The sequence below is a fragment of the Pecten maximus genome, chromosome 2, assembly GCF_902652985.1.
Source record: "Pecten maximus chromosome 2, xPecMax1.1, whole genome shotgun sequence".
In the NCBI taxonomy this organism is placed as follows: Eukaryota; Metazoa; Mollusca; class Bivalvia; order Pectinida; family Pectinidae; genus Pecten; species Pecten maximus.
In genome coordinates, this window is record NC_047016.1 from 51,723,861 (window position 1) to 51,749,113 (window position 25,253).

At 38.6% G+C, this 25,253-nt stretch overlaps 2 protein-coding genes and 1 long non-coding RNA gene across 3 annotated transcripts; 1 reads left to right on the forward strand and 2 right to left on the reverse strand.

Moving 5' to 3' along the window:
• Positions 1-744: 744 nt before the first annotated feature.
• LOC117322425 lies at positions 745-19,262 on the reverse strand. Its single transcript, XM_033877340.1, has 13 exons — positions 19,041-19,262; positions 10,687-10,820; positions 10,200-10,347; positions 8,804-8,896; positions 8,276-8,407; positions 7,491-7,660; positions 7,054-7,168; positions 6,422-6,522; positions 4,398-4,507; positions 3,901-4,048; positions 3,465-3,610; positions 2,244-2,325; positions 745-1,859 (listed from the first exon to the last, which is right to left on the reverse strand). Exons 1-13 carry the CDS (start codon positions 19,168-19,170, stop codon positions 1,635-1,637), a joined length of 1,734 nt encoding a protein of 577 aa, XP_033733231.1. The 5' UTR covers positions 19,171-19,262; the 3' UTR covers positions 745-1,634.
• Positions 19,263-20,943: 1,681 nt separating this feature from the next.
• Positions 20,944-22,053, forward strand: LOC117343669. Its single transcript, XM_033906130.1, has one exon. The coding sequence runs from the start codon at positions 20,944-20,946 to the stop codon at positions 22,051-22,053; it is 1,110 nt and encodes a 369-aa protein (XP_033762021.1).
• Positions 22,054-23,344: 1,291 nt separating this feature from the next.
• On the reverse strand, positions 23,345-24,676 carry LOC117322426. Its single transcript, XR_004531550.1, has 2 exons — positions 24,568-24,676; positions 23,345-23,488 (listed from the first exon to the last, which is right to left on the reverse strand). It is a non-coding gene; the product is annotated as an uncharacterized LOC117322426 (long non-coding RNA).
• Positions 24,677-25,253: the final 577 nt, after the last annotated feature.

Consider the following 25,253-nt stretch of genomic DNA (forward strand, 5'->3'; position numbering starts at 1 on the left):
GATACGCGTGCTTATTTCAACTTCCCAACTGTGGATTTTCCCTTTCTAGATAGTAACATCCCAGCTCCTCCTACATACGGTGTTGTTTTAGCTCGATTATAGGGACTTGTTACCAGTATCACAATTTCCAAGACAGATGTCAACTACTGACGGGAAAATGAGCAGCATGAAGTTTCGAGAGATGCAGGTTGATGAAGACGATGAGAAGAGTGTGGAAGACATCGTGCTCTCTCATTTGGAAATAAACTATTTTCCTGCGTGATATGAATTCAGACGTGTTCGATGCTTGCTGATATGCCTCGTGGCTCTGTTGTCACCACTCTACTTCTTATTTAAGACAATGACTTAACCAGTAATCGACTTAGATTTGTAAATTGGATGTCGTCTATGAGGCAGAAAATGTCTACCATCTGGTCTTATTTTCCTTGGACCTTTTAAATGGTCTCCGTGCAAAATCCGTATTTTTTGTTTGTATCCCAATTTCCCCAAATGAATGTCATTATAATATTGGATATTTATATTTTGCAAGGCAGTCTCCTATCGCCTCAATGTTAATCTAGGCTGCATCTATAACCGGACAGATGCAGTCAATATCATATCACGTGACCATGTTACGCAATTTTGATTATCGTCATGATAATGCTTCGCTATGCACTACGAATGAAGTATGACTCCTTTTCCTAGACTTTATCTGACAAATTTTCCAAAACATAAAAGATTACGATTTTGAACATTTTTTTTTATTAGCAAATAACAAAATATCCAATTTGATCAAAAAGCAACAAAGATAAGTGTACAAATGTATATCACAGTATAATTGAGTAAAAATAACTGAGCATTTTGGAGTCTTTTACAGTCTTATAAACTAAACCTGGATACACCAACACTTCGGGTTACATATATACTAAAAGATAATGTCTTAGGCTAGATTTCTCATTGGTGCTGACTGACACATTGACAGAATGACTTTTTCAACTTTAATGATGGTAAAGACAACTTCGCGTTGTAATCTTTCATATTTGAGTATCACAACAAAACATACTTTGTCGTATATTAACAAAACACGACAACAAAATTTTCAGTCGCAACTAAAGTCCAATGGGAAACATTGTGAAAGACACTTTCATTTTAAGACTGCAATCTGGCTGCCAAATTCCAAATAGGCATTACCAAACACAATGGTGCAACAACAATTGAAACATTTTTTGGAGGAATCCATGTCGGAAGACCCGAAAGTGTTCGATTGGCCGTCGATTTACATCCCGGCAATAATCAGGTTGACAGCTTTTCGCAGTTTACCAGGCGCTGTTAAAGGTCCGCCAAAACCAATTGCAAGAAGGTATTATTTTACAAGTGATCGTCTCCAATGTATTTGTACGGTTGAACGAGCATTAAGGATTTTTGCATGACTTGATTAACACACTAAACATTTGCATATTCAAATAAATATTTCTTTTATGAGTATTATAATATCGTCGTTATCCTAGACGTGTCTTTTGTCCTAGATATTTAGATAAATATCACTTCTAGTACTAAGGTGCTACCGTCACACAGGATATGGGATAGTCCTTTGTACTATAACTGTAAAGGATTTCATATTTCTTCAAACTGGACCTTTACATATCTGCAGCACATCAAAACGTCTGCATACCCATCCTCCGTGAAGTCTCTTTGTATTCTTTGTTGTCTGTGTCAGAAACCACATTTCTTTTCTGTGTAAATCTCATTTTACATTGTATAGTTACTGTGACAAAAATAATCAGCAGTAGACACCCAGCTAAAAAACCCGTAAAAATGGCGGTTATATGTGACTCCGTTGATGCCTTTCCTTTCCCAGAAGCGAGCGATGATGAGGGCGCCTGCAATGATAGAAAGGACATTAATAATATACTAAGACGTCACATCACCATCAAAAATTCCGGATAGAAAGATTACAAATGATGCTACTTTATAAGGGAATCCCAGATATACTTAATGTCCAGTAAATTGGCAGCAATGATGTTAAGAAGATATTTCGTACTTTGCTTGAAACATGTTTAAAAACCCTGGAGAATTTAAGCTAGTGTAACTTTGAATATATCGTTCTTAATTTCCATGAAGGTTATACAAAAAAAGTTTTGTGATTTATTTCAGTCGAAGTTGGAGCTCACGTCCTGTTCGAAATAAGTTGAATTAACCAAGACACCGTGACATGTGGTGAATGGTTACGGATGAATGGACAGAAATCAGAAGAGAAGTGTTACCTGGTGTGTGACCAGAAATCGTCCCTCGTTTCCTTCCACATCGTCTACAATAACTGTCACCTGCTTCCTTGAACACTGTATACTGTAGAATGGAAAGTGAGCACAGTGTATTTGAAATAATCATCATATCTAGTTTACAATTCCGAAACAAGTTATATCATCTTATACGAATCATTTTTGTTGGTTGATTGCGCGGCTGCCCTGCAGGTAGGGCGTAAGAATTGTACCTGCTGCCCCCATTGCATGATCGTAAGAGGCGACTAAATTTGGGATCTTATTGACAATGCCTCGCTTTTGGCCTTTAGTTGAGCGTTCGCCCCTGTGAGTAAGGCTTTGGGTTCTGTCCCCTGGCCGAGACATACCAGAGTCTTTAAAAATGGTAGTTGCTATTCCTGCTTAGCGCTCATCATATATGGAGTGGGACGACTGGTTCGCCCGTTGTCAGTATAATGTGACCGGGTGGGGTGTGCTGCTGGGTGTCTTCGGCAGTATGCTTCAATGATGTAGAACTATAAATCGGCAAAAGTTCCGGCCTATCACAAGGAGACTTAACACGAACATACCATAGCCTCCCAAGACACACATACGCACTCTCCACACGCGTGCATGTCGCACGCACGGGAGGCCGTCCTTAAATTACCTTAGCTGTTAATAGGACGTTAAACAAAATAAACCAAACCAAACCAAGTGATTGCGCGGAGAAACACGAAGAAACTCGAAAACGAGGTCGAGCCGGTAATCCCAATACATATCGAGAGAATCGAACCCAGGTCGTGTGGGTGAAAGGTGAATATCTTACCATTACGTTACCCGAATCACAGCCTTTGATACCAACTGTGTTCAGTTCCACGGTCAATGTATTACTCTGTACGGAAAACAGATCATATTAGGGTGGTCGGTGGTAACACACTTGCCATTCGTCTGGGCGACTGGGTTGCGATTCCCCGACGTGAAAAGGTATCGGGTCACCTGCTCGACCACGTGGTTTTACCTCGGGTACCCCGGTTTCCTCCCACAGTAAGACCCCTCGCGGGCTTTCATCCGGGCCAACAAGCGTGATTGATATAAGTTGATATAACTTGTTTCGCAATTGTTGTAAAATAAATGAAGTTTTTTTTATATATTACAACAGATTATACTGTCCCGTCAAGTTAAATCAACGATCTGGCATAATGGTTACCTTCAAAGAAAGAAGGGTTGATATTTAATAAACATATAAACCTTAGATGTCCCTTGACCGGCATATTGGCTTGACCATCATCGAAGGTTTCCATGGTGATAGTAGAAACGGTGTGGTCATCGACATCAACCTTGTGTATCCCAGACTCATCGTCTTGTACTTGAAAGATTACCTCCCACGTATTTGACTGTAAAAGATCACAGGGTCAAGGGTTATCTGGTTTAGGGGATTACTCCCATGATAACGTCCACATTTGTGTTATGATATATTGGTGAACTGGTTGCCGGACCATTTTGTGACGTCACAGTGAAAACACGCCATTCATTTCCTTCTCAACATGTTGCTTATCGAATATTCTATCAGAAATAGAAAATGAACCGTTCGAATATCTAAAACAATACACATCTAGTATATAACAGAAATGCACCCATTACATAATGATTATATTGGCGGGAAAACAACAACAACTAAACATACCTGGGCAGAATTGCAGTTATCAATAATATTTGTGGTGGAAAAAGCCGGTGCGTGCGTGTCGTCAGCAATGGGAGGGTCCACGATAGACACTTTCCGGCTGGAGAATTGGAAGTTCCCGGATGTATTTGTTGCACGAACGATGACGTCACTTTAAACAAACATGTGATACAATAAATCATCTAAACGTCACCATTACAGCACATTAAAAGTACAGGCAATACACCGGTGGCACACGTGATATGACGTAATATGACCTATTTATACGTGTGGCAGAAACATTGATTTCTTTCTATTTATTTCAAAATCTTTAACATTATTTGTCACTTGGAAGAACAACTTTATCTCACTAAAGACAATTCAGTTCAAAGATTCCACAAAATATTATCGCAACTATATATATATATATAGGTATTAAAACAAAACCATTTATATAACTCGTGGAACATTTGCAGAATTAAGATATATTTGCTGGGGTTTACTATGCTATAACGATTTACCTTTTGGTGCCCGAGACAGCGTATGCAGACACGTGAACGGTGACGTTGCCAAACGCGTGGTCACCAGCTTCTACGTATACACAATCTGGTGTCACAGTAAACGTCAGGTACTGTAAGGGGAGGTAACTATTGATGCTTCACCATATATATATTACTAAAGTTAAAATTGATCTAGTTAAAGTAAAAATATTTTTTCTAATTCACTATATGATAAGATGGGGACAACGCCTATAGAAATTTAACATTAGCTTCGGTCCTCACTCCATTTTTTGTATAAAAAATTCATAGTATGTAGATAAATGATTAATTTTATCAACCGATAGTCGTAGTGGACTTCCTTGCATAAAACCAAGTTGAGTGAAGGGGGTACCTTAACAAAATGGTTGATAATTCTCGCAGGCTATTGTAGATTTAAAAATCAATTATGACAGTTTACAGTGTATAAATTTAATGTTATTTTGATACCAAATATGTCATATTGACATACATAAAGTAAACATAGTGATAAATTTAATTAGAAAAACATGCAAAATTTTCACAAAATTTCAAATGTATCCAACATTGTCAACTTGAATTAGTATACATGTAGTTGTAATCACAGTCTATATTTTATACTTCTTTACAAACTTTCCATTGATATATACATTCTATATAATCAATTTGATGACATTTTAAAACAGGTAAATTACTTTTTAGCATGTAAAATATGTCCATTTCACAATACATGTATCCCATAATCATGAAGATTTGATTATTATGGATTTTTATATTGAATACCGATATATTTTTTATTTTTGTTTATTACAAAACAACTGCATTAATTTATACATGACTTTTAGTTATACGCAGCAGTAATAACTCACAAATATGCATTGTGCAGAATAATTTTTGCTCTCAAGAACTATTTAAGGTTAAGATGGTGTTCATAACCATGTACATGTATACATAGACAATAAAGTTTAGCATGATAATAAAACTAATAAATATGTAATTATCATTATGTACTTACCCATTTATCAAACAAAACATGAAGATATTTTACACAAGTAGATATATATCTAACTCGAAACATTTAAATATAGCAAGAAATGATAGCCTTGTCTGACACCCAATGAAAGTCTTAAATGAATGTCTTAAAGTGTGCGCCAAGGTGCCGTCGTAAATCCTACACTCTTAAACTTTTAAGAGGGGAAATTGTGCATTGAACATGTTTGACATGCTAAAAAGATTTACCGGTTTTGAAATTTTCTCAAATTAATTCTGTAGAAAGTATATATATGTGGAAAGTCTTTATAAAATTTGGACTGTGAATACAACTATACTAATTAAAATTAAAAATTTTGGATACATTTTAGTTTTTGTGAAAACACTTTACATGTTATTCTAATTAAATGTATCACTACGCTTACCTCATGTATATCAATATGACCTATTTGGTATCAAAATAACAGCAAATTTATACATTGTAAACTGTTATAAATGATTTGCAAATTTACATTAGCCGGTGAAAATTATTAACCATTTTATTAGGGTACCCCCTTTAATCAACTTGGTACACTACGACGGTCAGAAGTAATAATGACTAATCATTTATGTGGTTATGGTGCATTTGCATGCCTCTACAAATTGTGAAAACAAAAATGACAGAAATTGAAGCGGGGCCAAATGTTGGTCCCACCTTTGAGTTATAATGATCTAATTATGTATGATTTGAATTTTCATAAACTTTATATTTACAATGACTTTATACTTCACACACTTCTTTCTTTCCCCTGTGAAAATAGAGCTATGGAGGGAGAGTTTTATTTAAAATATAAATGGTATGAGTTCAAAATGACAAAGTATATTTTCAAAGTTTCTAACAGTTTTGGAGGGTAAGACTTGATTACGAACAAAATTAAACAAATATGGAAGATATTGTTAAAGCAATATCGGCATTGTAAATGTCAGTATTTAATTTTTTAGTCTTGTTATATTTTTTATCGCCATTTTTCAAAAAAAAAGCATATCTTCCAACTACTTACGGGTGTGTCGGAGAGTGCCGTGACTGTGAAGTTGCCTGCCCTTGTTCTGTCGTTAGCGATTCGGTATTTCAGGACGTAGGACCCACCCGTCTGTACGGTGCCTGTGATAAATGAAGCCAACAGCAATTTCAAATAACGAAATCAATATCAGGTACGATCTACAGCGTCAAATGACGTCATTCAAAATTAATTAAAACATTATTTCAATGAATTGTTTGTTTCTTTGATCGCAATTGCATTCTCGATAAATCTATGGGACACGACGTGCTATGTGATAGGTGTCAGAAAAAAAATGATGAGTTACTTTTGAAGATTTCAGAGGCGCTACAACTAGTTCAAAGTCAGCCAAGAGATTCGTAAAAGTATGTCAAATGACGAAACTAGCCTTTTTATGTTTCCCCACATGATGTACGATTTAGTCATGACATATTCGAAGGGGTACAGAAAGCGAAAGTGAATGTAACATCTGGCGACTTATGTAGCACTTTCTCTGCAGAATTAGCTTTCGTGTCAGCTGCTTCGAATGACGAACGCATCCAAGTCTAGAATACATACCTAGACAATGGTAAAAACTTAATTGTCGTAAAATGATTTTACTGTAAACTTCCCTTGTCAACATTGCCTTTACATACCCGGTGTGAGAGCCTTCAGAGACAGCTTGATACCGTCCGGAAGTATGGGGTTCATCAGCGTCCGCTCAATGACATTGGACCGTGTGTCAAGTCCCCGGATGCCGACACGAAAGTCCTACAACGAGATAAGAATCGACTCGTCAGGGGAAATAAGGTTTGCGCTTGACATGGCACTTAAAACAAGGAAAATTCATGTGCCGTTTAAAGGAACCTTAGGAAATTCTTCTACGGCACGGATACGAAACAGGAAACGGATTCAAACAGATCTCCGAATTAATAGCATAAATTAATTAGCTTCCTTCGAAAGCAAACAAGTCTTCAAAATAGCTTAAATTTTAATGGTATACTTCAAAAGAAAATGAAATATTCAAGAGAATTTTATGATTGAAAATACGTATTTTATGTCAATAATATATTTGATATATTTTATAAGTTACCTCCCCTGGAATTCTTATATGGGCCGTATATGTCCTGTGGCGGCGGCCCGTGGCTTTCCCCAGATGTCTCGTTAGAATTGTCGTTCCAGCTAGTGTCATCAACGTCACTTCCGTTAAGACTTGTACGTCCCTGTCTCCTAATAGTTCTATTCGAAGAGTCACGTTGGAGCCTGGAAAACAATTTGGAACATCCCTTGTCAAACACTTTCTTATTCTGAGGATAAACCAGGATATACCAAGTCGCATGCAGACAGTGTAACTAGCAAGTAGACCGTGCAGACTCGTGTATGTCAAAAAAGCCAATTACAAACATGGGGTGGTAATATCTTTACGTCGGTACAAACTGCAAAAGTATTTAATACATGCATGATTTTCGTGTGTTTCCATCTTATTTGATATATATGAATCGAGTTTGGAAAGTTTCATTTTGTGAGGCGCTGATTGTCCCGATATGATAAAAAGAAATTCGAAATAAAAGATGATCCGAAGAAAACTTCGAGATGAAGAGTCTTCGAGATAAAAAGGAATTTCAGAGACAAATAGCAATATTTTCCATGAGCAACATATATCAAAGGAATTAGTGTAAGCTTTTAGCTTGTTTTCCAATCCTATATGTATGTATGATTTATATTGTGATGTGTGTACTTGAATGTTAATAAAAATATTGTTTAAACTAACATATATCAAACATGGAATAAAATTGATCTGGAGATATATTCGTAAATAAACATGGTAAACACATCACATGTATAGAGCAAAAATAGCAGGTATTACCTCTTACTTACCAACCAATGGTCTTCCTGAAAGTGGGATCCCCCAACCATTCATAAATCTACACTTGAACTGTACCATTGAACTGCCTCGTATTGTAACGTTGTATTCGTGTTGTCTCGACAGAAACATAACAACCCAGTCCCCTTTAAGATAAAGAAAATCAATAGCATCATCAACTTAGAATGGCGGGCTAAGAGACCATCTCCCTTCATCTTCCTTACTAAACAAGTAACCGCATGTAAAATATTCTATGTCCTCACTTCAGCTTTCATGCTCATGGGAGATTCAACAAATGTTGATGAAGCTGAATATTGTAGTACCTATGAAACTATTCAGAAAAACTGTGTTAAAACGTGAAGGCTTAATATGTTTGAAAGTACCACTAAGTGTGAAAGTAAGTCAGACTTAGAAAACGGTACGAAGAAAAATATTTAAAGATATTTCCAGCTTTCACTTCATGGACTAAAACTTGGACTCTAGCCAAATTTAAATGTTCACAATGAAACATCGCGAAAATAAGCCCTAAAGTTACATGAGACCTTGTATTGGGTGTTTGATCTTCATGATTTTCAGACGGTTACTGTCGACTTCCATCGTCACGTTCCTGTCATCTGTCGGGTTAACGACAGCACCTGTAATAAATAAATCTTCTTCTTAGAAATCCAATGTTTCACTATCGATATTCTTGCGAAAATTGTAGACTTGCGGCTATTGGTATATCTTAAGATTTCATTTGCATTCAATACCTCTCTGACAAATTATCTTGGATATATCCCATGTACAAGTAAGTAAAACCCGTTTCAAACACACATTTCTAGCTAGCCCGAGTTTCCTCTGGCCCTGACACCATGTCTGGTGTAGGGGCCCTACACCAGACATGGTGTCAGTGCCAGAGGAAACTCGGGCTACATTTGGTATATCAATGTACAAGATAAGTTCTCTGTATAGTTTTCAGGGTGTTTCAAAATATCTGATACTTTATAAATCCCGATTACTCATTTCATTTTAATCATAGGAAAATAATATATATACCACAGCAAAACACATTTTCTAAATTTTATTCTCATATCTTACTGACCTTACTGAATAGGGTATTAAACATTTAACTATTGGTTAATAAAAGGTACCTTTTTATACCAAGTGTTTCAAATGACGTCCATTCTGGTCAGCGACCAGGTCAATTCTACGTCTAAAAATTCTTAATTACTAATGAACATGTTTCAGTAGAAATTGCACGGATTTCTCTTCGGATAGCCTGCTTCAGGTATACAGTGTTCTCATGATGTGTATTGAATCTCTGGATACTTTTTATGTATACATCTCATCACTTTTATAAGTGAATTAAGCTGATAAAACAGTTTTACTGCTTCTGCCAGATGTATGTCAGACACCTCCATCTTTGAGATTGCCTGTTTTATGAGTCATAGATGACGTCATATTTCCCCGAACTTTTCATTAAACAAATTTGAGAACAATTACCTATCATATGGTGTATAAAGCTTTTCAATGTGATGAAAAATGACTGAGTCAATTTAGAATGTATCAGATATTTTGGAACACCCTGTATATATAGATATCGCACTGATTTGTTTTTAATGTATAATAACATGAAACAGTCGTCTATTATGATAATAAATTTTCTATTCTACAATAATTATAACACAAGTTAATCAACTTTTGCCAGTCCCTTTTGTTGCCTTGATGCATCTCGGGATGAGAGGGAATGGAACCGGGGTAGCATATAACCTTGAGGATTTGACCTCTGACTAACCTGTAGTCCAAGTAACCTGGAGGTTTTGACCTCTGACCTACCTGTGGTCCAAGTGATCTTGAGGTCTTGACCTCTGACCTACCTGTGGTCCAAGTAACCTTGAGGTTTAGACCTGTGACCTACCTGTGGTCCAAGTTACCCTGAGGTTTTGACCTCTGACCTACCTGTGGGGTCGTAAACCTGGAATTGAGGACTGATCCCTTTACTGTGGACTTCCACCAACAAAGTGACCACCGTACTGTCCACAGCCACTGTCCGGCGGTCAGTCGGGGGCGGATTTACTCGCCATGACTTCAGAACCACAGGGTTGTTCTGTATGGGAGAGAGGGCGCGGATAGTTTCATTGTCACAGAATGTTTATCTTGAAAAAAAAAATAGGAAAAGAAATTTCCAGAATGTCCGATGTTGTCTAACGGCATATTCTAAGTTAATGAATATTGGTGAAATGGATAAATATGTTTTATGTTCGAGAAATCTAAAACCTCCTCCCAAACCACCTATCTTTATCCAAATGAACGACGGGAAAAAATCCCTCAAACGTATTTGCCAACCTCCATCACTAACCCCCAATAAATCAGCATCACACTACCATCGAAGTTTGAGAGAGATGAAATATGTTTTTTGTAATACAATGAAGTCTTACAGTCGTACCAACTCTGCCTCTTTGATGACGCCAGCGACGATATCGTCAACATTACTCGTCTTTTTGTCCTCGTTATCGAAGTATGACGATTTCTGATGAATCCTCTCGATCTCTTCAGTGTATGGTAGGCGAGGAAAGTCATCTAAAATAGGCGATGATCGTATAAAGATTATACATGTACTTTACATACAGCGTTGTTCATAGAAATTAAATATCATAGAGATTGGGGCATGGACCACAGGCGCTTGCATAGAAAATTAGAAAATAAAAAAAATAAAAATGATACCAGTGGTATGTGTACTGTGTAATACAGAAGGCCGGAAACTCCGCCACGAGCGAAACGGCACCCCATCTCACTTCAACCGGCTAAAAAACGCATTTATTCAAACTGACACGGCGCACACTATATGCGACCGTCATCAGAAAACATTCATCTTTAACCTACCGTGCCACTCAATACGAATTGTTACATCCAAAACACAATAATCCGTGAAAACATCGCCGAATTCCTCGCTCAGAACGCCATTTCTCAAACTGCTCCCTGAGCCTGTCCAGATTCTTCATTTACATACGGGGTTCAAAGGTCATGCGATTATATAATCGACTGTGACCAGGTGCACTTTTTTGGGTCATCTCGGCATACTTTATTTCACAGGTGCAAGCACCGGACGTCGTTTGCGATATCACGGACTAATAAGATAGCATTTTTTAATGCCATGCAGTGATGAGATCGTTCTTTTCTTTTCTTCAACTGCATCATTTCGGTAGTTGTTGAACTTCGTTTTCAATCAAAAAGATTGCATATAACGGTGATCAATAACTTGTTCAAGCAGAGACATATATACAGAGAGATTGGCAGCTCTCTATTTGCCCTTGTATTTACATAGTGGCCCCTGACCTTCCACCAATCCTTTGCGGTCGCTCGGTTCAGTCCTCACTAGACGCCATATTGGAGAAAACTTGAATACCAGACACATAATTATCGATAATTTCTATTTGAAATCATCACCAAGATCCAATTATGTGCGTTAATTTTATTAATATCAAAGTGCAGAAGTGTCATCAATATGAAATATATCACAATTTGCTGTCCAAGTGTTTGTATTTTGAGTATGAAAGTCAAGCACAACGCAGGAAAGATCGGCGGGAATCTCCAATTTTCGAAAAGTCCCTATGGGGTTTTCGAGAATACGGATAAATGACAACAATGTGCATGATAATCAAGACCACATTCCATAAGTATGATTGTTTTTGGTTAATGTGGTAACTTTTGTAGTGGCCTAGATAAAACGATGTGCTTTTTGTGTGCGTTTAAAATTGACGATGTTTTGGTCGGACGTAATGGCTGCTTAATTACAAAACTTGGACATGTCGATAAGACCCAATGGATTTTAGAAAATACGGATAAATGGCAACAATGTGCATGATCAATAAGACTATATCCCATAAGTATGATAGTTTTTGGTTAATGTGGTAACTTTTGTAGTGGCCAAAATAAAACGATGTGCTTTTTGTGTGCGTTTAAAATTGACGATGTTTTGGTCGGACGTAATGGCGGCTAATTACAAACTTGGACATGTCGAATAGGACCCAATGGATTTTCGAAAATACGGATAAATGACAACAATGTGCATGATCAATAAGACTATATCCCATAAGTTTGATAGTTTTTGGTTAATGTGGTAACTTTTGTAGTGGCCAAAATAAAACGATGTGCTTTCTGTGTGTATTTAAAATGACGATGTTTTGGCCTGACGTAATGGCGGATTAACCAGAACATGTCGAATAAGTTCCAATACATCGATACACACATGCGCAAAGCCCGATTTACCTGCGCTCGCTTGGTTTGATAGGAGACAGGACGCTCTCGATCACAGGCGCTTGCATATAGAAAATATCACTTTGGATTTTTTTTATATGACAGCGGTATGTGTAATCTGTTAACCTGAAGGTTGGCAACTACGCCACGAGCGAAACGGCACCCCATCTCACTTCAACCGGCTAAAAAACACATTTATTCAAACTGACACGGCGCACACTATATGCGACCGTCATCAGAAAACATTCATCTTTAACCTACCGTGCCACTCAATACGAATTGTTACATCCAAAACACAATAATCCGTGAAAACATCGCCGAATTCCTCGCTCAGAACGCCATTTCTCAAACTGCTCCCTGAGCCTGTCCAGATTCTTCATTTACATACGGGGTTCAAGGGTCATGCGATTATATGATCGTCAGTCGTCAGGTGTACTTTTGGGGGTCATCTCCGCATGCATTTTGTCCGCAAAATGCTTCGGCTCGCAGAAGAGTTTCGTCTAAGTTACGATTATTTGAAGAGTTTCGTCGATGAACGATGATTTATAATAATAAATTATTCATTATTTTTGGAAAGGGGGGGGGGGGGGGGGGGGGGGGGGGGGGGTCCAGTAACTTAGTGGTAATGTGGTAATGCGTGCGCCATAGGCGGGAGCCGAATTTTTTTTTCGCGAGGGGTCTGAGGGCCAAAATTTCGGAACAAAATTTCGGAAAAATGAAATGATTAAATGATTATAGCAAATTTTGCAATCTTTCGAGAATAAGATTTTCGATAGGTGGAAAGGGAGGAGGGGGCATAAATTGATTCACACAGAACGTCACTATCGTATCGTTTTCTAAATAATGAAAAAATTGTCACAAAGGTAGAACAAAATGCTTATTTATTGATCTGGACGAACAAAAAGAAAAGTGAATCACGAATAAGACTGTCATCAGGTTACTGGAACGTATACATGTGTACCAACATTACTTACTTCAGACCAGTTCATTTATTTCTGCACATTTTACAAATATCATGTCGTCGTCAAATACGGAAATCATACTTCAGACCTACCAAACGAATTGTACGTTGTGATCTATGATCCATCATCAATTTATTTTCATTTCCCACAATGTTAGATTTAATGTTTGCTAGAAGTTCTTCGAGTTCAATCCAAATTTTATGAGTTCATCTATCACTGTATGATTATAGAAATATTGAGTTCCTTCAGTCATTTTGTTTTAAACCCCTTTTTATTCAAATTTTCGAAACAGTATTACTTTCTTACGTTATTTCGGTTTTAATACACTCGATATCATCAGTTTGCCCATTAGTTTTAGTGTCTACAATCAGGGGCGGACACAGGATTTTCAAATAGGGGGCGTGCGAAATTAAAAAAAAGAGGGGGGGGGGGGGGGGGGGGGGGGGGGGGGGGGGGGGTGTCCGCCGGTACTCCCCCTGAAAAATAGCAGGTTAATGCAAAATCCTGCATTCTAGTGTATTTCACGAGATAGATTCATACCTGGTGTTTTATAAAAACAAGTATATGAGAGATGTTTTTAATGATTTGATATTGTTATTTCGCTGATTGATACGGGAATTCGTTTTTAAGATACCCTTACTTTGACAATTTTAGGGGGGTGGCTTTAAATCCGCCAGTGACAATTTCAAAGAGTTTAACGCATTGTAAAATGTATTCTTTGCTATACTCATTATCCATTTATTCCACTTTAGATCGCTCGCATATATAAAATTTAAGTTATTGATGAATTACCTGATTAATTGAGTGTGTAAGCATCAAACGCTACTCTAATAATAATCAAGCTGGCTGAAGTGCTTACAGAATTATGAAACTGAATTAAAATGAGAAAGAAAAGAGAATACTTGAGGGGGAAGTAGTGGTTATTTTGTGTCAACGCCAGACTTTTATAGTATTTTAGGGCTAACGCCAGAATACCCAGAACAACCTCTTATTCTTATCGATATTGTGTGTGGTATACATTTTTTAACTAGTCATGTAGGGGTCAATTTTTTTAAGAATTGAAGATTGGCATAGCCCGAAATAGATGGCAATTACAATAAAAAATCAAAATATCAAACAACTATCAGCTATTACCCCATCCAAATTTTAACTTCGAAAAATTTCAACTGATACTGCTGGTATACGTATAATGTCCCGGCCCTGTCTTGAACAAGTTATAGAGCACCGTTATATGCAATCTTTTTGATTGAAAACGAAGTTCAGCAACTACCGAAAAGATGCAGTTGAAAAAATGGAAAGGACGATCTCATCACTGCATGGCATTAAAACATGCTATCTTATTAGTCCGTGATATCGCAAACGACGTCCTGTGCATGCACCTGTAAAATAAAGTATGCCGAGATGACCCCAAAAAGTGCACCTGGTGACAGTCGATTATATAATCGCATGACCTTTGAACCCCGTATGTAAATGAAGAATCTGGACAGGCTCAGGGAGCAGTTTGAGAAATGGCGTTCTGAGCGAGGAATTCGGCGATGTTTTCACGGATTATTGTGTTTTGGATGTAACAATTCGTATTGAGTGGCACGGTAGGTTAAAGATGAATGTTTTCTGATGACGGTCGCATATAGTGTGCGCCGTGTCAGTTTGAATAAATGTGTTTTTTAGCCGGTTGAAGTGAGATGGGGTGCCGTTTCGCTCGTGGCGTAGTTGCCAACCTTCAGGTTAACAGATTACACATACCGCTGTCATATCAAAAAAAAAATCGAAAGTGATATTTTCTATATGCAAGCGCCTGTGCTCTCGATAAGGGATATGCTTGAGTGGTCACGAATAAAGGGAGCCACTACGTGTACGGGGAAATAGCGATGTTACTTATCTCTCTGTATATATGTCTCTGTATATGTCTCTGGTTCAAGACAGGGCCGGGACATTATACGTATACCATGAAAAAGTAGTATCAGTTGGAATTTTTCGAAGTTAAAATTTTGATGGGGTAATAGCTGATAGTTGTTTGATATTTTGATTTTTTTTATTGTATTTGCCATCTATTTAGGGCTATGCCAATCTTCAATTTTTAAAAAATGGACCCCGGCATGACTAGTTAAAAATGTATATACCACACACAATACCGATACGAATAAGAGGTTGTTCTGGGTATTCTGGCGTTAGCCCTAAAATACTATAAAAGTCTGGCGTTGACACAAAATAACCACCGCTTCCCCCTCAAGTATTCTCTTTTCTTTCTCCTTTTAATTCAGTTTCATAATTCTGTAAGCACTTCAGCCAGCTTGATTATTATTAGAGTAGCGTTTGATGCTTACACACTCAATTAATCAGGTAATTCATCAATAACTTAAATTTTATATATGCGAGCGATCTAAAGTGGAATAAATGGATAATGAGTATAACAAAGGATACATTTTACAATGCGTTAAACTCTTTGACATTGTCACTGGCGGATTTAAAGCCCCCCCCCCCCCCCTAAAATTGTCAAAGTAAGGGTATCTTAAAAACGAATTCCTGTATCAATCAGCGAAATAATAATATAATATCATTAAAAAATCTCTCATATACTTGTTTTTATAAAACACACCAGGTATGAATCTATCGTGAAATACACTAGAATGCAGGATTTTGCATTTACCTGCTATTTTTTTCAGGGGGAGTACCCGCGGACCCCCCCCCCCCCCCCCTCCTCCCCCTCCCCCCTTTAATTTCGCACGCCCCCTATTTGAGAATCCTGTGTCCGCCCCTGATTGTAGACACTAAGGGGCAAACTGATATCGAGTGTATTAACACCGAAATCAAGTAAGAAAGTAATACTGTTTCGAAAATTTGAATAAAAAGGGGTTTAAAACAAAATGACTGAAGGAACTCAATATTTCGATAATCATACAGTGATAGATGTACTCATAAAATTTGGATTGAACTCGAAGAACTTCTAGCAAACATTAAATCTAACATCGTGGGAAATGAAAATAAATTGATGATGGATCATAGATCACAACGTACAAATCGTTTGGCAGGTCTGAAGTATGATTTTCGTATTTGACGACGACATGATATTTGTAAAATGTGCAGAAATAAATGAACTGGTCTGAAGTAAGTAATGTTGGTACACATGTATACGTTCCAGTAACCTGATGACAGTCTTATTCGTGATTCACTTTTCTTTTTGTTCGTCCAGATTTCAGTAAACTGACAAAAGTTAATCAATAAATAAGCATTTTGTTCTACCTTTGTGACAATTATTTCATTATTTAGAAAACGATACGATAGTGACGTTCTGTGTGAATCAATTTATGCCCCTCCCCCCCTTTCCACTTATCGAAAATCTTATTCTCGAAAGATTGCAAAATTTGCAATAATCATTTAATCATTTCATTTTTCCGAAATTTTGTTCAAATAATCGTAAATTAGATGAAACTCTTCAGCGAGCCGAAGCATTTTCCGGACAAAATGCATGCGGAGATGACCCCCAAAAGTACACCTGACGACTGACGATCATATAATCGCATGACCTTTGAACCCCGTATATGTAAATGAAGAATCTGGACAGGCTCAGGGAGCAGTTTGAGAAATGGCGTTCTGAGCGAGGAATTCGGCGATGTTTTCACGGATTATTGTGTTTTGGATGTAACAATTCGTATTGAGTGGCACGGTAGGTTAAAGATGAATGTTTTCTGATGACGGTCGCATATAGAGTGCGCCGTGTCAGTTTGAATAAAAGTGTCTTTTAGTCGATTGAAGTGTAGTGGTCTGCCGTTTCGCTCGTGGCGGAGTTTCCGGCCATGAGCTTAACAGATTACACATACCACTGTCAAATAAAAAAAAATGAAAATCACATATTCTATGCAAGCGCCTGTGGCATGGACAGATGCATCTTCGCTAGCCAAGGCTTCTGATTACGTTACCATGGTTACACTCCCATGTGGTGTAACGTAATCAGAAGACTGATGGGGAGTTGTAGTCAAGTCATGGTTGAATGGATAGATTGATGGGTGGATGGTAATGTAGGCTGTGGGTGGATGGATGGATGGATGGTGATGGGGGTTGTGGGTGGATGGATGGTGATGTGGGTTGTGGGTGGATGGATGGATGTGGGCTGTGGGTGGATGGGTGGTGTTGTCGGCTGTGGGTGGATGGATGGTGTTGTGGGCTGTGGGTGGATGGGTGGATGGATGGATGGATGGATGGATGGATGGGGTTGTGGGTGGATGGATGGATGGTGTTGTGGGCTTTGGGTGGATGGATGGTGATGTGGGTTGTGGGTGGATGGATTGGATGGATGGTGATGGGGTTGTGGGTGGAGATGTGTGGGGTGGGGGGTGGATGGGTGTGTGGATGGTGATGGGGTGGGATGGGGAGGGGTGATGCGTGATGGATGGTTGTGGGTGGATGGATGGATGGTGATGGGGGTTGTGGGTGGATGGATGGTGATGTGGGGTGGATGGGATTGGCATTGGAGGATGGTGATTGTGGGTTTGTGGGTGATGTGTGGGGTGGGTGGATGGTGTTGTGGGTGGATGGATGTATGCTGATGTGGATTGTGGGTGGATGGATGGATGGTGATGGGGTTGTGGGTGGGTGGATGGTGTTGTGGGTGGATGGATGGTGATGTGGGTGGATGGATGGTGATGTGGGTGGATTGATGGTGATGTGGGCGGATAGATGGTGATGTGGGTTGTGGGTGGATGGATGGTTGGTGATGTGGTTGTGGGTGGATGGATGGTTGGTGATGTGGGTGGTTGTGGGTGGATGGATGGTGATGTAGGTTGTGAGTGGATGGATGGATGGTGATGTGAGTTGTGGGTGGATGGATGATGATGTGGGTTGTGGGTGGATGGATGGTTGGTGATGTGGGTTGTGGGTGGATGGATGGATGGTGAAGGGGTGGGTGGGTGGATGGTGCTGTGGGTGGGTGGATGGTGTTGTGGGTGGATGGATGGTGATGTGGATGGATGGATGGTGATATGGGTTGTGGGGTGGATGGATGGATGGTGATGGGTGGATGGGTGGAGATATGGGTTGTGGGTGGGTGGATGGTGGATGGGTGGAGATATGGGTTGTGGGTGGGTGGATGGAGATGTGGGTTGTGGGTGGGTGAATGGATGGGTTATGGATGAATGGAATGCATGGAATGCAATAATGATTATGCATTGTGAAGATTCCATCCAGAGGTAAAATGAGCATCACAAGACAAAATTACCTGGATAGGTTGTTGACAAAAACATATATATGGACGATTACTAATTTCAGCCAGTCCTCAGGGATTTGAGATCATCAATCGTAGTCCGCGGGTTTTCACAAATCATCATTTGTACATAGGGCCTCGGTTTTTCATCACGGGGACATAAGTATTATGACATTTTCAAGTGTATCTAAAATATTGTATGCATTATTGGAGGTTATATCATCATTCGTTAAAAAAATAGACAAAATTGAGGTGTGTCATTTTTACTCAATGCTAATTACATAGACACTATAGGACAGTTCAAATAACTTTGACTGTAAACATCGCCGGGTCACTATCATGTTCGAACCTTCCCCATTTTATATTATTATTATTCACACATACCATCCGATAACTCCAGGTCGTCCGTCGATGCCAGAACCTCGTCCACCGATGTCAAGACTGCGGACGAGGTGACGTCATGATAAAGTAGCCACAGCCACAGCAGCCCGACAAACATATTTACATTGGTCATTGTTAATGTCCAGGTTCGAGTGACGTCGTCATTGTATGTTGTGTGGACACAATGGAGAGGGATGTAATATTAAAACAGACCCACATTTTATCTACGGGGTATTTAGACAACTAGATACATAGATCACGTGACAGATGTTGTAATGCCGATATCAGTTCAGGTAGATAGGGCTATTATTTCATCAAGTCGTGATGAATGTTGATAAGATTGTTTGTATTTTAAATGATTTTTTTTCAACGTGTTTTGATCTGTTATTTTCCACTTCTCAATTATTTATAAAGCTTATATTACGCCAAGTTTTGAAAAGGCAAATGTATAAGTATTACAAAATATAATTTTACATTTGTTTCTATCTCAACTAATATTTAATATACATGGGCCCATATATATAGACACGATATCTCAACAATGAGCATATATTCTTTTAACTAGATGTATAAAAATACAAAAAGAAATATAATTGAAATATAGTTTGTTGTCAAAATTAACTCAAACAAATTGTAGAGGCATTGACACATGTTAATAAAACCAAATACCGAACTCCCAATTAACATGATTCTGGTTGATAGACACAAATTTAAATAAATAATACTCATATAATTTCCGTGGTCAGATGATCAAATACAAAGAGGTATGGTCGTTTTCCGCTGATAGTCTGGGCTAAAAATACAGGTAAAATATCACGTGACCCCAGTGATTCCCACATTACCAAAATAGATCGTCATGGTCCATTGGTGCGCCGTGTGTTGTGAACTGATTACATGTACAGCTGATGTATGTAGTCAATCAATACCATAGGAAACAAGTTAAATTGACATGTTAAATAGGAATTTTACACTACTCATCCATGTATGCCTGTGGTCGACACTGCAGTTCATTTACATTTTACTTTGAATGATGTGGAGTAAATCGGTTATGATTTTACCCTTTTTTTCCAAGTTAAAATTTTCTATCTCAACATTTCTATCTTGATACTAGATATTTTGACTAAACAATTGTGAAGAGCTATTTTAGTAACATCAGGCTCCGGTTTACAGTTGGAGAGATAATAACATCATAGCAAGCACTTGAGAAGGGCATCGTGACTGGAAGCACGATATCTGTCATACTCTTTGTGATGGGGATGAATTTGATCATCAAGGCTGCAGACAGGGAAACTAGAGGACCTAAAACTTCATCAGGAGTGCGATTACCACCAAACAGAGGATTAATGGACGATCTGACGATAACAACTACTACACATGTACAGGCGCGATGGATCATATCCGCTCTAGAGGCAACAGTTGGATGGGCAAGGATGAAGTTCAAACCGGGGAAATCTAGATGTCTCATCTTGAAAAGAGGGAAGGTAACCAGAAGGTTCAAGCTCTCAATACAGCAGGATGAGATACCTACGATTGTGGACAATCCAATCAAGTGTTTGGGGAAGTGGTTTGATGCCAGCCTGAATGACAGCAGGAACATCAAACGGTTACAGACCCAGGTAGAGGAGGGTTTGAGGAAGATCGACAAAAACAGGGTTGCCTTGGAAATTCAAATCCTGGATTTACCAGCATGGACTTCTTCCTCGCCTGACTTGGCCTCTCACACTGTACGAAGTAAACCACTACTACAGTTGAAGCTCTTGAGAGGAAGATCAACAAGTGTCTACGACGTTGGTTTGGAGTCCCTCCAAGTTTCACCAGTGAAGGCCTGTATAGCACAACAGCCAAACTACAACTACCCATATCATCATTGGTGGAAGAGTTTAAGGTGGCAAAGGCTAGGCTGGTGATGACTGTCAGAGACTCCAAGGATGAGAAGATCAGGAATGCTGGGATTGAGACTCAGACAGGACGAAAGTGGTCAGCAAGCAGCGCGGTTCAGGAAGCAGAAAGTAGATTGAGGCACGGCGACATTGTTGGGACCTCCTGTATTGGAAGACAGGGGCTTGGGACAACACAAGTGCAAAGGTGGGGAACAGCAGACACAGTTAGTAGGAGGAAGATGGTCCAAGACAACATCAGGAAAATGGAAGAAGAGATCCGGAAGGCAAAGATGGTGGAAATGGGAGCACAGGGTGCATCGACCAGATGGGAGACAACTGAAAGGCGTCTTACATGGTCAGACATCTGGAAGTTGGAACCATGTAGAATCCAGTTCCTCATGCGTTCAGTGTATGACGTTCTACCAACGCCTACCAACTTGCATCGATGGGGAATGACAGAAAACCCCGACTGTTCGTTATGTGATCGTCCGGGTAACCTGGCCCATGAACTGTCATCGTGCAACACTGCTTTGACCCAGGGGAGATATACATGGAGGCACAACAAGGTTCTGCGGGAGCTAGCAGACACGTTGGAGAAAGAAAGGCAGAAAAAGAGGAGATGTATGAAACAACAACCCTACATCAACTTTGTAAGATCTGGAGAAACAGGCAGCAAAACAACAGCACACCAGAGAGGGATACTGGACGGAGCTCAGAACTGGGAGATGCGGGTTGACTTGGGACAAAGACGGGCTTTTCCAGAGGTCGTCCAAACCAACCTTCGTCCAGATATTCTACTCTGGTCACAGCAAGGGAAGAGAATGATAATGATTGAGCTTATTGTCCCCTGGGAGGAGCGTTGTCAAGAGGCATACGAACAGAAAAGAGAAAAGTACGCCAACCTTGCTGATGACGTGAGAGCAAAAGGATGGTGTGTGTGGGTCATGCCAGTAGAGATGGGGTGTAGAGGATTCCCTGCACAGTCCATGTGGAGGATGTTTGCTGCTGTAGGCATCCAGGGGAAAGACCGAAGGGCAGCTGTACAACAACTGGCAACAACAGCAGAGAAGTCGTCCAGCTGGCTTTGGTGGAGAAGGGAGGACAAGAGCTGGAAGCCATCCATCGACTGGCAGTGATTTGGCCAATCACTGTCGACTCGCCAGCTTCAGGGCGTTCCAGGATAGGAGTCGAAACGCCCAGTGAGAGGTGGTCCTGGCTGACGACGTCGATGGATTTCGCAGTCAGAAGACTGTATGAAGGTACTTATATTGAATATGCATTTAATGTTAAAAAAAAGTCTTTCAAATATGACCAAGAAAAATTATATGGTATTATTCTTAGAAACATAGCAAAATATGAATAAGATACATCTTGGTGATTCGAACTCCGAACCTTCGGGTTTCTAAGCGATGGTTCTACCATATGAGCTATGCGGACTTATGGGATTGTGAACTTTATGTTATCAGTTATAGTCAGTCTAGTTAATGCGAAAATCAAAATATTTTATCAACTACGTTTTTTCAATTTTTCGATACCAGCGCATCGGAGGACCACTTTTTAAGAATAGAATTTTAGTTGTCTTTTGGTACATAGAATAAAATAAGACATTTTAAAAGTTGGTCTTCCGATGCGCTTTATGTCAAAAAATGATATGAATGCGGGAAAACCCCCCTCGAAAGTTGCAAATAGCCCGATGATGCAACTTTACGGTCACTTAATGAAATATCCGTTGCAATGAACAAATAAATTTTTCGCAAATAAGAATTTTTATATGTTATAGATTTAAGGTTTGTATTCAAAACTCAGTTTTTTAAAATAATTTTTTGATTTTAAAAACGGTCGCCATTAGGTCGAAACAGGCCAATATGCGCGGAGTCAGGTCGTTTCGGTAACAAGTCGTTTCGGTACATTTCCGGAAGTCGTTTCGGTACATTCTTAAGTCGTTTCGGTAACTTTCTAGGTCGTTTCGGGAGATATAAAAAGTTGTTTCGGTACATTAGTCGGTACATTTCAAATGATGAATTTAATTAAAATTGAAGCTACACCCGTAGATAATTGATACATAATTAATCAAGTATTGACATGATGATTGTGAAAACAATTGTATCATTAATACAAACAATGTTTTCTTAGTCGGCGCTGAATGATGTTCCCAGCAGGCACAATGACGTTGATTCAACGTTGATTAAACGTTGAGGACCGACGTTGATTAAACGTTGAATTTATATTAGATTTTGAAAGTTGAGACAACGTACCATAATTCAACGTCAGGTTTTCAACGTTGATCCAACGTTGAATTTCAACGTTGACCCAACGTTGATTTTATATTTGATTTTGAAAGTTGTGACAACGTACCATAATTCAACGTCAGGATTTCAACTCTGACACAACATATTTCTCACTGGCACAAAATAAGACAAAACAGAGTATTTTTCAATGCATACTTTATTTATTTATTTTTTAAACTTGTGAAGTTAGCGGTCGGCATCTCCGTCTACTGGTTCTGGGCCATACTTTGAATTATTAGGACATCTGTACATGTAGTCTGTGAATGGTTTTCAGTGCATCCTTCTGGAAAAGACAAAATCATTGAAATAACTATAATAAACAGTCTATTAGGCGTTTATAAAATCATAAATGAGAGGAGAATATTGCACTGAAAATTTTCAATTTAAACTACATTCTGTATACATGAAATAACGGGACGTAGTCTATAGATTTCTATAAATTGTACAAAGTATTTCCAATGCAGGCATAGAAGAAAGGAATTATTTAACGATATTTTCCTCACTTCTCACACATCTGGGCCACAATTTAGTACAAAATATAATAAGTTACCCAACTTGACTTATATTAGTGTACACAAATTATCACACGAGACAAATGTAGTAAAATGTGACACTATTCTAGTGACAACTTGATAGGCATAGATAGCATCATGGACTGTCATTCAACACACAAACTAAAACCGTTACACGAGGGACTTTAGATATTGTTACACACGTGACAGAATAAAATGAAAATCTGTCTATTTACGTGAAAACCATACCGTACTGGTCAGAAAAATATTAGGCCTACTGTACATGTACAGTATCTTTCATATTGTAACACTATCATTAGTATCACAAGATATGGTTTATTGCAGAAAAAAAGTTAACAGCGCAAAATATTCGATGATTAAATTCAAAATATCGTCTTATTTTAATATACCCAATGTCATTTATATCACCAGTCATACATTATGATTTAATTATTCTTACCTATTAATAAAAAGATCGAAATACATTACCATTACGAAGGGAGACAACTCGAACATTTCATTATCGACTTGCCCCGCCATGTATGAATAATACTCGCTTAAATCACAGCGATTTAGCGACTGTATTTAATCGCAATCACTAATTTAATGTAAAGAAAGATGAAGAAAAGCATTGTATGAAATATTCCACTGCTGACAATTGAACTTATTTACGAATCACTTATTACACACGGAAAATGCAGTAGCTATCAGTAGTACGGTTAACACGTGGGACACACAACACATAAACTTCACTTTAGTACAAATCTGTGTGAAAGATCACTATCGATACTTAGCGGTACTGTGAAAAATACCTTTATGATCATCACAAACCATAAATTATCAAACTTACCTTCAGAGAAAGGACAGAAACTGTTAACTTTCTTCTCGGCTTCCCGTCTTCCGTGGCATTGTAAACACTGGATTTCAAATTGTACTTACAATGCGCATGCGCTTGCCCGCTGCGGGAAAGGGCTATACATGTATTATCCGGACTGTTAATTTCGTTTTAATAATCGCAATAATGGACTATGTACCGCGGTATTATATTTTATAGAAAGTTGTAGCAAGTAGTGCACTTTTTATTATCAATCACTGATGGAATAACACTATTTAATCCAAAAGATATTTATGTTGAAAAGCGGTCGTTGTGTCAACATTTTCACAACGTCGACTTTTAACCAATGTCGATAAAATTGAAAAAAATCAACGTTGTTTCAATGTCATTTTTCAACAAATCTTCAACGTCGAGAAAACAACGTTGCTTCAACGTTGAATCAACGTTTATCGACGTCACGACCAAAGATCAACTATATATCAACGTTGAATCAACGTTGTGTGCCTGCTGGGTTGTGTTCTTTACGTACGACGGTGGAGTGACGCGACCCTGGTAAGAAAACATAATTAATTAATTATATACGGGCGCATACCAGCTGATTATTACACTAATTGGGGCGACTCTTGTAAGAAAACATAATTATACCTAGTTAATTAATTATATGCGTGCGTATACCTACGTACATGTACCGATCATTACAC

Coding starts and splice junctions, on each gene's coding strand:
- LOC117322425 (XM_033877340.1), bottom strand. CDS start 19,170: ATGACCAATGTAAATATGTTTGTCGGGCTGCTGTGGCTGTGGCTACTT. Junction 10,348..10,686: donor TCATCAAAGAGGCAGAGTTG/GTACGACTGTAA, acceptor TCTCCCATACAG/AACAACCCTGTGGTTCTGAA. Junction 7,661..8,275: donor TTCAGGAAGACCATTGGTTG/GTAAGTAAGAGG, acceptor ATTGTTTTCCAG/GCTCCAACGTGACTCTTCGA.
- LOC117343669 (XM_033906130.1), top strand. CDS start 20,944: ATGACTGTCAGAGACTCCAAGGATGAGAAGATCAGGAATGCTGGGATT.